Source organism: Camelus bactrianus, chromosome 9, assembly GCF_048773025.1.
Source record: "Camelus bactrianus isolate YW-2024 breed Bactrian camel chromosome 9, ASM4877302v1, whole genome shotgun sequence".
NCBI lineage: Eukaryota > Metazoa > Chordata > Mammalia > Artiodactyla > Camelidae > Camelus > Camelus bactrianus.
Window position 1 is genome coordinate 11,444,634 of NC_133547.1, and position 12,750 is coordinate 11,457,383.

At 52.7% G+C, this 12,750-nt stretch overlaps 1 protein-coding gene across 1 annotated transcript in view; it reads right to left on the reverse strand.

Moving 5' to 3' along the window:
* The window catches only part of SPTBN4 (spectrin beta, non-erythrocytic 4), a 68,557-nt gene that overhangs the window by 27,726 nt on the left and 28,081 nt on the right, over nucleotides 1-12,750 (reverse strand). Inside the window, exons 15-19 of the mRNA XM_074369638.1 lie at nucleotides 12,582-12,719; nucleotides 9,534-10,284; nucleotides 7,839-8,041; nucleotides 4,400-4,490; nucleotides 754-900 (exon numbers count right to left, since the gene is read on the reverse strand). Coding sequence (XP_074225739.1) covers nucleotides 754-900; nucleotides 4,400-4,490; nucleotides 7,839-8,041; nucleotides 9,534-10,284; nucleotides 12,582-12,719 — 1,330 coding nt within the window. The remainder of the gene's footprint in view (nucleotides 1-753; nucleotides 901-4,399; nucleotides 4,491-7,838; nucleotides 8,042-9,533; nucleotides 10,285-12,581; nucleotides 12,720-12,750) is intronic.

The following is a 12,750-nucleotide window of genomic DNA, read 5'->3' on the forward strand; positions in this document are numbered from 1 at the left end:
GTCGGCGGGCGGGGGGGGGGGGCTCTGGGGCTGCAGGTCTTGGGGGCAGTAGGGGGGTTGATGCTTGGAGCAAATATCTGCTCAGGTCCCTCCAAGACTGAAGTCAAGCTAGAGCCACATTAAAAATAACAATACCATAGCAATTCCAGCTCCTAGGTGCCTGGCCTTGTGTTAAGCACTTTATGTGCACAAGAGCCCAGGGAAGTAGTTGTATTTATTATTCCCTTAATTTTAAAGTAGAGCAAACTGAGGCTCAAAGAAGTTAATACAATCCCCCCAAGGCCCCAGAGATGCCAACAGGCATAGATACAATGAGAACCCAAGGTTGTAGGAATCCAAAGTTCACTTGAACCCAAGCTTCCCAGGGCTGCTGCAGCCTGTCTACCTGACTTTCCCTTTTAGATACTCCAAATGATGTGGAAGGAAACCTGGTGCAGGAGGTTATAGGAAAGGGTGAAATATTTAACTCTCCAGAAGACATGTTGGCCATTTTACAGATGGGCAAACTGAGGCTCCAAGAGGTTACATGAATTGCTCAAGGCCACATAGCTAAAAGCGGATATGGAAATGATTTGAAGCAGTTCAGAGGTATGAGAACAGCAGGTTGGCAGTGGAGGGTGAAGGACGTGAGACGTGGGTTTCCTGGAGGCACCTAGCATGGGCCTGGCAGGTAGGAACTTTGGGTTCCTACAACCTTGGGTTCTCATTGTATCTACACCTGTCAGCATGGGCCTGGGTCTTCTGCATCCTCACCCTCTCGATTTTCTCCAGCCACTCCTTATTCTGAGCCAGCTCGGCCATGAATGCCTGGTGCCGGAGCCATCGCTTATGCAGCTTGTGGCCATCTTCCCGCGTGCTATCCCGCGCCATCAGCATCTTCTCATGGATCCAGCCATCCAGCTGTTCAGGACAGGGGGAGAGGCTTGGCCAATTCCCCCAACCTGGCATAGACCCCCATCCCCACCCACTCTGTGATGTCCCAGGTTCAGGGCCTAGGTTTCTGGGATTTCAGAAGGAGAGCAAGGTAGGATGGAAAGACCTTTGCAAGTGAGGCCTTATGGGGGCGTGCAGCTCAAGCCCTTTCCTAAGGGGTGGAGGATGGATGGAAGAGCCCCCAGAATGCCTCATCCCTTAGTCCCTCTATCCGCAGGGCAGCCCTTTTCAACTCCTCATAAGCTTTAAGCCCCAAGGCAGGGTTCCTGGGCCAGTCAGCCCCCTCCTGCCCACAGCCAAATCAACCCTCCAAAACAAGCCCTCCAATTTAGAATTTAGCTGTCTTCCAGTTCAACCATGCTCTCCCACCATGGCAACACTTAGATCCTTTGATTCAGTCTCAGCCACTTCCAATAAAGACCAATTCCAGATCCCTAACCCATTCCCAAAGGTATCAAGTGAAGCCCCCATATCTAACCCCAGGCCCCCAATATGGCCAAATGAACCTCTAAAAAAAACCCTCTTAACTAATGCCAAGTCTAGTTCCTTCCAAACCATCTCTCCAATCTGCGGTAGACCTATCCCCCACAACCCAGGTCCAGCCTCCCTAATGAGCCCACAGGACTCCCCAAATCCAGCCTTGAAGATCCAGCCCAAGACCACAGTTCCCCTAAACCATGACCAGCTCTAGCCCTCAAAGGCAACCCTCCAAATGCAAGCATCAGGGCTACCCTCTTGCTCCCCAAATGAACCTACCCTCAAATCTAGCACCAGACTCCCCAACATGGACTAGATAGAATCCCCGTCAAGTCAGCCCCCTGTCCCAAAATAAAGTCAGTTCTAGTCCCCCCATTCACCAACAAAACCAGTCATTCAAAATGTAAGTACCAAGAGTGGGCCCCTCTCACTACCTTCAGCAGGACCAGTCACACACCTGCTTTCTGAGCCACTATCCCCCTCCCAGTAAGACTTGTCTCCTAAGCTGGAACCTCCCCACTCATGACCAAACCTGGCACCTGGGACAGTTTGCTCCTCCCCCTTCTCCTCCCCCCCCCCCCCAACCCCAGTCACAAGATCCTCCTACTCCCTCCTGGAAAAAAAAAAAAAAAAAACACGGACTCTAGCTTGCAGTCATAGCCAAGGACAAATCCCCAGCTGGCCAAACCCCACTCCGTGTTCCCTGAGCATGCGCTCCCCAGGGGGCCAGGACAGCTTCAGACTCCCTCATACACACACACACACCACTAGAGCCAAGTCAAATGCTGAATCCCCCAACGCAATTCACAGGTTCCCAACAAGCCGGGAAGAGTTCGCTAATGGCAGCCACAGCTCACAGGGAAAGCAAAGCCCCTGTAGGAGAGGTACTCCGTCATCAAGGTAAAGCCCCCCAAAAGTGACTGAGCCCCATCACTGAGGGCAAAGCCAGAGTTCCCAATAACCCAGGAAAAAGCCTTCAAAAGTCAGAGCCTCCCAAACCCAGACCAAAGCCAAGACCCTTATCGCCCAAGGCAGACCCCCGCAAAAGTGATTCGCCCCCACCATCTAAGGCTGACAGATTCCGCAAGAACTAGGAAAGGACGGCTCCAAAGGTTGAGAGTCCCCCAACCCCAGGGCAAATCTCAGATCCCCCATTACCCAGAGGGGGATCTGAGAGAGCCTCCTAGAGAGGTTGAGACCCCCTTAACCTCCAGGACAAATCCACACTACCACAGGAGTAGCCTTAGAAGTGCCCCCTTTTTCGCCACGGTCCCTTGGGACCTGGCCCCTCAGTCCCGCCCGCAACAGCACCGCGGACAGCTCCCGGAGTCTGGGCCCCTCCCCAGGGCTGGGGTCCCTGCTCCTGGTCCACCCGCCCTCGCGCCGCCAGCGCCCCTCCCTCCCGCGGCGGGTAGGCGAGCACGCGCCCAAGCCCCCTCCCCCGCCTGCCTAGGCGGGGGCGCGCACCAGCCCCCTCCCCTAGGCGCCCCTGAGACCTGAAGTGGCAGAGGCGTTGGCAGGGCGTCCCCGTGGCGGGCGGGCGGGCTCTTGCCCCTCCACTGCGACGGCGGCGGCAGCGGTGGTGACGGCTGAGGCTCCGGCGGACGCGCGCCCCCGCCCCCCACCCCCGCGCCGCGGCAGCGCGCCCGCCCGCGCGCGCCCCCTGCCTGCCTCCGTGCCCGCCTCCCTGCCGGGCCCTCGATGCGGGTAGAGAAAGAATCACTACCCTCCCTAAATCATGGCGGAGTTGGGGGGGGGGAGTTGTTGTGCGCCATCTCAGACGATTGCTGCTTGGTCCAGAACAATCTAAAGAGAGGCGGAAGGGGTTCCTGGGCCAAATCGAACGGCTAGGGGTAGAGGGAGGCTGGGGCCTGGGCTGCCTCCGCTACGTGAGGGGGCTGGGTGGGGTAGGCACCTGAACCATCTCTATTGGGAAAGGGCTCAGATTTCTGGCTACCTCAGCTATATAGGAAATACTGGAGGGGGCCTGGAACATCTCCTATAAGACTTCAGTCCAGAATAATCTCCAGTGGAAAGGACGGGGACGGGGATTCCTGAACTCACCTCTAGTAGGCTAGAGTCCCAGACCCATCTCTAATGGGCTTGAGTTACTGGGGGTGGGGTGGGGTATGGAAGCCCTTGTCCATTTCATGTGTGGGGAACACAACCTATCATGGGTGTTCACATGGAGGGAATCAAATCATCTTTAATTGGGGGGATTGGGGCCTGGTTCCTGAACCATCTTTGGTTGGGGTAAACTTAAGTACTGTATCATCGTGGAGGGGGTGCTAATGATCCTAGGTCGGGTAACTAGATGAGGCCGGGACCATCTCTGTTTGGATTAGGAAAATATTTACTGGGTCATCTCTCATAGGGCCATCTCTTATGTGGTCAGGGTCCAGTACAGTTTCTAGGGAATGCAGGGGAAGGAGAGAGAAGCAATGTGTCTCCCGAACCGTCTCTAGTGGAAAAGGGGACCTGGATCACTTCTGATTTGGGGTGATCCTTATAGGTGTGTAGATCATCTCTTAAAGGGCAGAGCTTGATTTCTAGACACTTTTAAAGGGCGAATGCTTGGTCCTGGACCATCTCTGACTGAAGCTACGCTCTGGGCTGCTGGTCCACCCACACCTCCCCCCAGCTCTCGTGTCTCGGGTCCGTCCCCACAGCAGGGCGCTTCTCACGAATCTCCTGAGGGAAAGGTGAGATCACCGCGCGTCCCCGCGGGACCCGTAGGCGTGGACGCGCTCCGTTGCCAGGGGCGCCCAAGGCCCCTCCCTCCTTCCCCGCTGCCCGCGTGGGCGGAGGAGCGAGACTTGAGGGGCATGCGCACTAAGGCCAGGATCCGCGCGCCTCCTGGCGGCACGAAGTGAACATCGCTCCGCGACCCACTTAGACGGGGCGTCCCCGCCCCCACCGCGCCTCTGTCCTGGAGCACTTCCCTCCCTAGGAAAGAAGTCCCTGTGCTCAGCACAGCTGGAATTCCTACCTCGTGGCAGTCCCGGAGGAAGTGCTGCAGCCCAAGTTGGTCGTGTAGCTTCTGCATCCATTGCTGGGCCCGTAGCTGGTTTTCTTGGCTCCTGGGGATGGGGAGATAGGAGTTGGGGGGAAGCCTGGGTATGGGGGCACTGGCAGTAGGGCTGTGGGGGCATCGGGCTTGGCAGGACTAGGAATCTGGGGCATATGTACCAGCGAGGAAGAGGGGAAAGCAAGGTGGGGATGGGAGGAGAGGCAAAGAAACATCAGTAGGGTCAGAGCCAGGGACAGAGCTGGGAGAGGGAGACTGGGGGAGGTGCGGAGGGAAAGAGAGGGAGAGGAAGAGGGAGGGAGAGAGAGGGAGAGAGAATGGGAGAGAGAGGAATAGAGACAGACAGATACCTGGAAAGAAAGAAATACACTTAGACACAGATCAACAAAGGGACACAATCCTAGAGACAGAGATAACAGAAACACCTAGAGAGAAAGAGAGGTCAGGAAGGAGAGACAGATAGATTCAAAGAGGTAGAGAGATGCAAAGGCCTAGAGAGAGAAACAGAAACACACAGACACAAGGCCAGAGACAGAGGAACAGAGACCTCCAGAGGGAGAGATTTGGAGAGATGGATGAAGAGAGAGAGACTCAGGAATAGAGAGAACAGGAAAAGACACGAAAGAAATGAAGCATGGGTAGTGCCAGAGAGAGAGCAGAAGTCAAGGAGAGAAGGAAGCAGAGGAAGGGAAAGTGACAGAGAGAGTCAGGGGAGGGACAGCCCAGAAAGGGACAGGCAGAGCAGTGGCAAGATGCCACCAGTAAAAGACACTTCCAGACAGACAGAAGGCCGCGACAGAGCTGGAGAGAGGGATGAGAGGAGTGTGTGGCTAGATGGGGCTGGAGCCACCGGGAGGCAAGAAGGGGCAGGCCCTTGGCCTAAGTGAACTGGCCAGGCTGGACCCAGGCCCTGCCACCCCAGAGCCAGCCGGCACTGCAGCCCCAGGCAGCCTGGCCTCCTGCCCACAGTGCAGGGTAAAGTGCCCAAGAGGCCTGGTGGAGAGGGCTGGGGGGCATCCCACTTGCTGTGCCTTGAACAAGCAACTCACCTCAGGGCCTTGGTGTGGGCTGTTTCCTCTGCCTGGAATGCTCTTCCCCTCAAAGTGTACTCAAATGTCACCTTCTTAGCGAGACCCCCTCTTGACCACCCCCCAACGCTTTCTGGCTTTCTTTCCTTCTTTAATTTTCTCCTTTGCACTTAACACTAACACCTGTATGTGTTACATGTTTATCTCATCTGTCTCCCCCACTAGGATGTCATTCTGTGAGGACAGGAACTTTTGTTGGTTTTGTTCACAGCTGTATCTCCAATGCCTAGAATAAAGGTCTGGCAAACAGTAGGTGCTCAATACATAGCTGATGAATGAAAGAAAGCAAGAGAGATAGAGAGGCAGAGAGAAAGAGGGCAGAAACTAAGGTAACGTGTCTGACGAAGAGAGAGAGAGAGATGCAGAAAAAAAGACAGAGGATGCAGATGGAGGTAGAAGAAGCAGAGAGAGAGAGAGAAGGAAATAGACATATACAGATGTCCAGAGAGATGGAGGCAAAGGGAGCAAGTCACAGAGAGAACCAAGAGCAGAGCTGAATGGAAGAACAGGAAGGACCAGGACAAGCAAGATACGGACTCCCTCCTGCCCAGACTCTGCTCAGGAACCAGGAAATAGGAAATGCCTCTGAAATTGAACTGAACTCAGTCCCTCCAGGCCTTCACCAGCCAACTTGTCAAGCTTCAGTCCTAGGGATGAGGAAGATCCCTCATCTCTGGGAGAGTGAGAAAACAGCTATGACCTCCAGCAAGTCTGTTCCCCTCTGAGCCTCATGTGCCAAATGCAGACCAGGAGAGCACCTTGCAGGCAGGGCTGGGCCAAGGTCCAGGGGAGGTGAGGCACATGGAGAGAGAATTCACTTGCCCTGAATCTCACAGGTTGAGAGGCGGAGGTGGGACTAGGACTTGACCCTGTCTGACCCCAGGGCTCCCACAGGCCCCTGCGTCTCTCACTCCAGGCCCTGCCCAAGCTGCTGGTGCTTCCTCTCTCCCAGCCCTGACCATTCTGAGTCACCCTTGTTAGAGAGCCTGCGAGCTCTCTGAGCATCGCCCCACCGTGGCTGGAACACAGCATGGACTCAGTACGTGTTTAATTGGCCAAAGAATCAATGTATAAAATTAATGCAACACTGTAAATCAATGCTACTTCAATTTAAAAAATCAATGAATAAACAATAAAATTAAAGGAGCAATTAATGACCGCAAAGGAATGAAGGTGTGACTCAGAGGGAACAGCCCTCCAGGCCCCTCCTCCTCCTCATGCAGCAGAGCTCGGCATAGAGCAAAGACTCAAGAAATGTGGGATAAGGGAAGGAAGGGACCAGGCCTGGAGCTGGGGGCACTAGATCATGCATTTGCATCCTCAGGATGGGAAGCCCCATAAAGGCTTTGTTTAGAATAAACTCCAACCTTGTCCCAGACAAATTTAGGGGAAAGGGACACCTGAGCCCCAAATAGAGGCAGAGCTGGGGTCCCTGGGCTCTGGCTGGTGGTGGAGGGACCAGGTATGATTTCCATCAGGAGATGGAAGACAGAAGGAGGGGAAGTGGGCTCTCTTCCTGCCTCACTCATGCCAGAGAGGAGAAACCTGAGGTCACCAGAAGAGGTAGAAACAGTGACAATGACAGAAAGAAGTGGGCCTAAAGAAAACCCTGTAAAGGACTCTGTTTGAGGCCGGATTTTTTTTTGAGGGGCGGGGGCTGTTGCTGTTCTGTTCAGGGCCTAGAATCATGCCTGGTACACAGTGGACACTTAGTAAATGCCTTTGCTTGATTAGTGCAAGGACAGACAGGAGACAGGGCAGAGGTGAGAGACAGATGGTGATGGAATCAGAGAAGGATAATGTGCCAAAGAAGCACGAAAGAGACACACAAACACACACGCTCTGGGTGCTTCCTAGAGAGCTGTGTGGTTGCAGCCCGCAGGGAAGTTCTTTCCCCACATCTGACAACCAGCATGGCCAGGAACACCGTCCCATCTGGAAAGCTGGAACAGAAGCTGTGTATGGCCTTTAGCTGCCAGATCTGGGGACCAGAGCAGCAGCGCAGATGCTGGGGCATCTAGGAAAAGATGTTAATATTTTAACAACCAGTCCAGCTATCTCAGGCTGAGGGTAAGCTTTAGGGAGGAAACTTTTCATTGTGTATTCTTCTGCAGCTTTTGGGTTATCAACCACGAGTTACTTTTTCACAGAATGTCAGTTTAAATCTAATCTAAAATAATGTGGAATTTGGTAGAAATCAGAGAGGGGCAGAGAAGCAGAAATGTGATGGCAAGAAAGGGAGTTCCGGCCTCCTCACCCCTCCCCTGTGCCCAGATCCCACTCCCTGCACCCCTGGGATCTGAGGGACCTACTTCTCCAGCAGCCGAGCCACGGCCTCCTGGGCCTGCTCCCCGTAGGCGTTGCCCTGCCTCAGCAAGCTCTCGGCAGCCTGCACAGCCACCTGCATCTTCTGCTGGTTCAGCTCCATCGTGGTGAGAAAATCCCGGTGCCATTTCAACGCCTCCTCCACTGACTCCACGGTGCCGGGCAGCTCCAGACCCGACAGTGCCATCTCCTGGGAACGGGGGAGGGGTGATGCTCAGGTCAGCCCTGCTCCATTGCAGGGCCTGGGAGAGGCTGCCGACCATTTTGTTTTACCCTAGTCTCCAAAGTCTTTGTTGGTAAATATGCTTTAGGAAAGAAGGATCCATCCTACTGCTTCCAAGTCAGTGGGATGAAGGGCTTCCCTCCCTTGCTCACTGTGTTCCTGCATCAAACATGCCAGGTATGGTCCCATGTCAGGGCCTTTGCCCCTCCTGGTCCCTCTGCCTGGTAGTCTCTTCCTCCAGATATCACCATAGCTGGCTCTTTCACTTTCTTTGAGTCTCTAACCATCTGCCAAAAATCATTCTCTGCCTGAGCCACATTCCTTTACCTTGCTTTACTATTTTTCATAGCATATACCTGGCATGATATTATAGATGCATTTTCTTGCTTATCATCTCCTCCCCCACATATATTCACACACATCAGAATGCCAACCACATGAAGGTGGGGTTTCATGTTTCGTTTCTTGTGTGCTCAGCCCCAGAATAGTGCCTGGCACAGAGGAGGCACTCAGTAAATATCTGATTAATTTATGAAGACCAACCTGAGTGCTGTGTGACTTCAAGGAAGTTCTTTCCCTCTCTGGGGTGAGTTTTCTAACTGGTAAAATGAGTGGGTCAGAAAGGGTCTCTCAAAATCACCTCAGCTCCAATGTTTAGCAACCTCATGATTCCAGAGGGTCCCTGTCTGTTCCTCCAGATAATCCTCTAACTGGGTCATCTTTCTCTAATCAGCACAGGTAGTCACCCTTTCTAAAATGGTCCCTAAAAATCAGTACCTACTCTTGGACAATCTGAAAACTGGGTGTTCTATCTTGACCAAATCCTCACATTTGGTTTCCATCCCAGGGAGATCTCTAGACTGGATCAGCTGTTCCCAGATAACCCCGGATCGATTCCTCAGGCCATAAAAGCAGTTACCCTCTCCAGAGAATCTGCAAATTGACATCCCCAACAAAAAGAGAATCTGCTAATTTAGGCCCCCACAACTATTTAATCCACAGTCACTAACTGATCCCAATAATCTCTCAACCTGAATTACCTACTACTTACTTCATTCTCTGTTATCCACCCCAAGATCTTCTTTGACCCCCATTAACCATCACTCATCAACCTCATACTCTTATTTCCTTCCAGACAGGCCACAAACCCAGAAAGCCAGTGCAATGAACATCCAAGTGCATTACTCACTCAGAATATTCCACAGTCACCTCGGATGACACCAACCCACCCATCATAATCCTCAAGTTCTGTTACACACACACTCACGTATGTTCACACCAGTTGATCCACAAACCCAGCTGTCCATACCAAATACTACCCCCTCCCCTACTCCCAGTGACATCAGAGAAGCCACGAACCCAGTGACCCCCACAAACACACTCCTGCATACATTTTCCTGTCCCTGCAACACCTCCCTTGGCCTCAGACCCCCACCCGCATCAACCCCGAAGCGGGCACCTGGTTGCGCAGCACCGCTCGCGCCTGGCGTAGGTCGCGCAGAAAGAGCTGGTAGACATGTGCCTGGACCAGCGCCTCCCTGCGCGCCTCCCACAAGCCAAGCAGCTTGTGCCAGCCAAGTTCGAGGTGCGGCAGCCACTCATCCAGTGCCAGGCCTGGACCCAGCTCGGCGCCGTCGCCCGCCAGCAGTGCCTCGCTGGCCGCCACGATGCGCGCATAGTCCTCCTCGCGCTGGTCCACTTCCTCCTTGAGCGCGGCGTGGCGCGCCAGCAGCGCGTCGGCCTCCTCCAGGCTGCCCGGCAGGGGCCCCTCGCAGCCGCCAGCCATCTCCTGGGCGCGCACCAGCCAGTCCAGGAAAGCGTCCAGGTCGTGCAGGAAGCGCTGCAGGCGCCCGGCAGCCGCCACCGCCTCGCCACAGGCCTGAGCCGCGCTGGCTAGCGCGCCCCACTCGGCGCCCAGTTCCTCCGCACCCTGATGCAGCCGCGCAGCCTGCGCCGGGAAGCGCACAGCCAGTAGGGCCGCCTCCTCCAGGAGGGCCGCCTGGCGCGGCTCTAGCGCTTGCAGAGCCGCCTCCAGGCCGCTAAGGCGCCACTGCAGGGCGCCGCCGGCGCGGGGCGCGCTCTCCACAGCTCTCCGCTTCTCGCGCACCTGGGCGCGCACCTCCGCCACCTCCAGAACGTGGTTCTCCACCAGCAGCACCGCGCTCATTTCCTCTTTGCGCTGTTCCACCAGCTCCACGATGCGGTTCCACCTGCCCAGGGGAAGCAGGGCAGCTTAAGGAGGACAGGGCCCTCAAGTATGGAGGGCCCACTGACCCTGGGTAGAACCCAGCCACTGTGTGACCTTGGAATATCCCCTTATCTCACCAAGCTACACTTTCTGCCTGTGTGAAATGGACTCCACCCTGCACATTTGCTTAGAGTAGCAGTTCTCAAAATGTAATCTGAGCGAGGGCAAAACTATCTTCATCAAAATGCTAAGATGCTATTTGCCTTTTCACTCTCATTCTCTCCCGAGTGTACAGTGGAGTTTTCCAGAGGCTGCAGGACAAAGACTGATTGCAGAAGCAGACCTAAGAACTCAGCTGCCTTCTCTTAAGCCAGACATGAAAGAGATTTGTAAAAACGCAAAACAATGCCACTCTTCTCACTACATTTCTTTTGTTTTGAACAATAGTCATTTTTCATTTAAAATATTAGTTATGTAATATCATATGTTTATGATTGTTATTTTTAATGACAATATTTTAAAAACACCCAGTGTTAATTTCTAATATAGTAAATATTGATAGACATAACCTGATAGACATAACGAATTCTTTGGGGTCCTTAATAGTTTTTAAGAAAGCAAAGGGTTCTGAAATCAGAGTGTCAGAACATCAATGGGAAAAATTATGCATTGCTCTGTGTCCTCAGGCAAGTGATAATACTTCTCTGGGCCTCAGTCCCCATCATGGGCAGTGTATGGTCCAGGTTACAAGAACAGAATCTGAGTCGGACTGCCTGGCTATGTCAGGCTCAGAGTCAAATCTAAGTTGTGCATCCTTTGGCTAGTAACCCTCTCTGCACCTCAGTTTCCCCACCAGTAAAATGGTAACAATCATAGCACCTAACTCATAAGGGTGCTGTGAGATCCAAATGAGTTATGATTTATGAAGTGCTTCAGACAGTACCTGTTTGCTTCTGTTATTGAGTGGGGACACTCTTTGGGAACAGATCAAGCCCTCTTCTACCTCATAGCCTTTGCTTCGGCTGTGCTCCCTGCCTGGAATGCCCTGTCCCCTCTCTCCTCTTCCACATACATCCTCTGCCTGTGGCTGGATCCTTCTCATCCCCGTTGAGAGCTCAGCTCAAAATGCCATGGCTGACCACAAGATCTAAAATCACCACCAAGCCCGTTATGCCCTACCAGGTCACTCTATTTCCTGCATCCTTATCCTTACAATTCTCTAAATATCTCATTCATTTATTAGTTTATTTGTTAACCCCTCTTGTCCCCTCTAGAATGGACACCCACAAGGAAAGAGATTAAGACTCCGAAATCAGAAGGACTCAAGTTCAAGTTCTATTCTGGCCAGATTCACCATGTGAACTTGGGAAAATCATTTCTGTCACTGATACTGCTTCCTCATTTGGAAAATGGGGATAATTATGTCCACTTTATTGGGTGTTTAATGATACCATGTGGCTAAAGCACTTGGCACCTAATCTCACTAAATACTGTAAATCACTATTGCCATTATCACCTTTTTAGGCCCTGGCACCCTGGGATTGCTGAGGCTACAGGGGCTTGGAAATCACAGGACACTGGGATCTTACAGCACAGCAGTTATGGGCACAGACTTCGGAGTCAGACAAACCCAACTTCAAATCCAGGACTGACCCTACCCCCAACTTGCCATGTGACCTTGGGCCACTTTCCCCTCTCTGAGCCCCAGTTTCCTCCTCTCTAACATGGGTAATTTATACCCCCACAGAGTTGCTGGGAAGAACTCTGTGGGAGAATATATGTGATCAGAGCCCCAGCTCTGGATTCAAGCAGAGCTAGGTTTGACTTCTACTTACTAGAGTGAGTAATCTCGGATAAGGATTTCACCTCTCTGGACCTGTGTCTTTACATATGAAGCCTACCCACACCGGGAGAACTGCTGGTAGTATTCTGGGGGAAAGATTTAATTTGTTGCTATTCTTAAAGAGTTTCAAATTCTGGAAACTTTCTATGGACACTGAGATATGGGCAGATAAAACAAGGTATATAAAGTATTTGGAAAAATTCCTGGCATATAGTAGATACTCAATAAATCATTTCAGAACAAATGAAATAATACTCCATTGAAATGTACTGTATCCTCATTTTACCACATCATCACTAGCACTGGTTATCACCAATTTTTTCAAGATTTTGCTAATTTACTAGGTAGCCCTTAACATCTCAGTGATTTGAAATTGCACATTCTTGATTTCTACAGCAGAGTGGATGAGGAAAGGAATGATGGGAAGAACTGGTGTGGGATGCCCAGAAGGACTTCCAGCCCCAGGCCCCACCTACCTGCTGTTGAGGTGGTCCTGACAGGAGCGCACCTCATCTGAGCTGGGGTGGCCTCCTTCCACCAGCTCCTGGACCGTGTGGTTTACATCCAGGACTCGGCCCATCAGACTGTTCATCTCCTGGTCCAGGCTCTCAAAGCTGTGGAAGAAGGATGGACATGCTCAGAGAG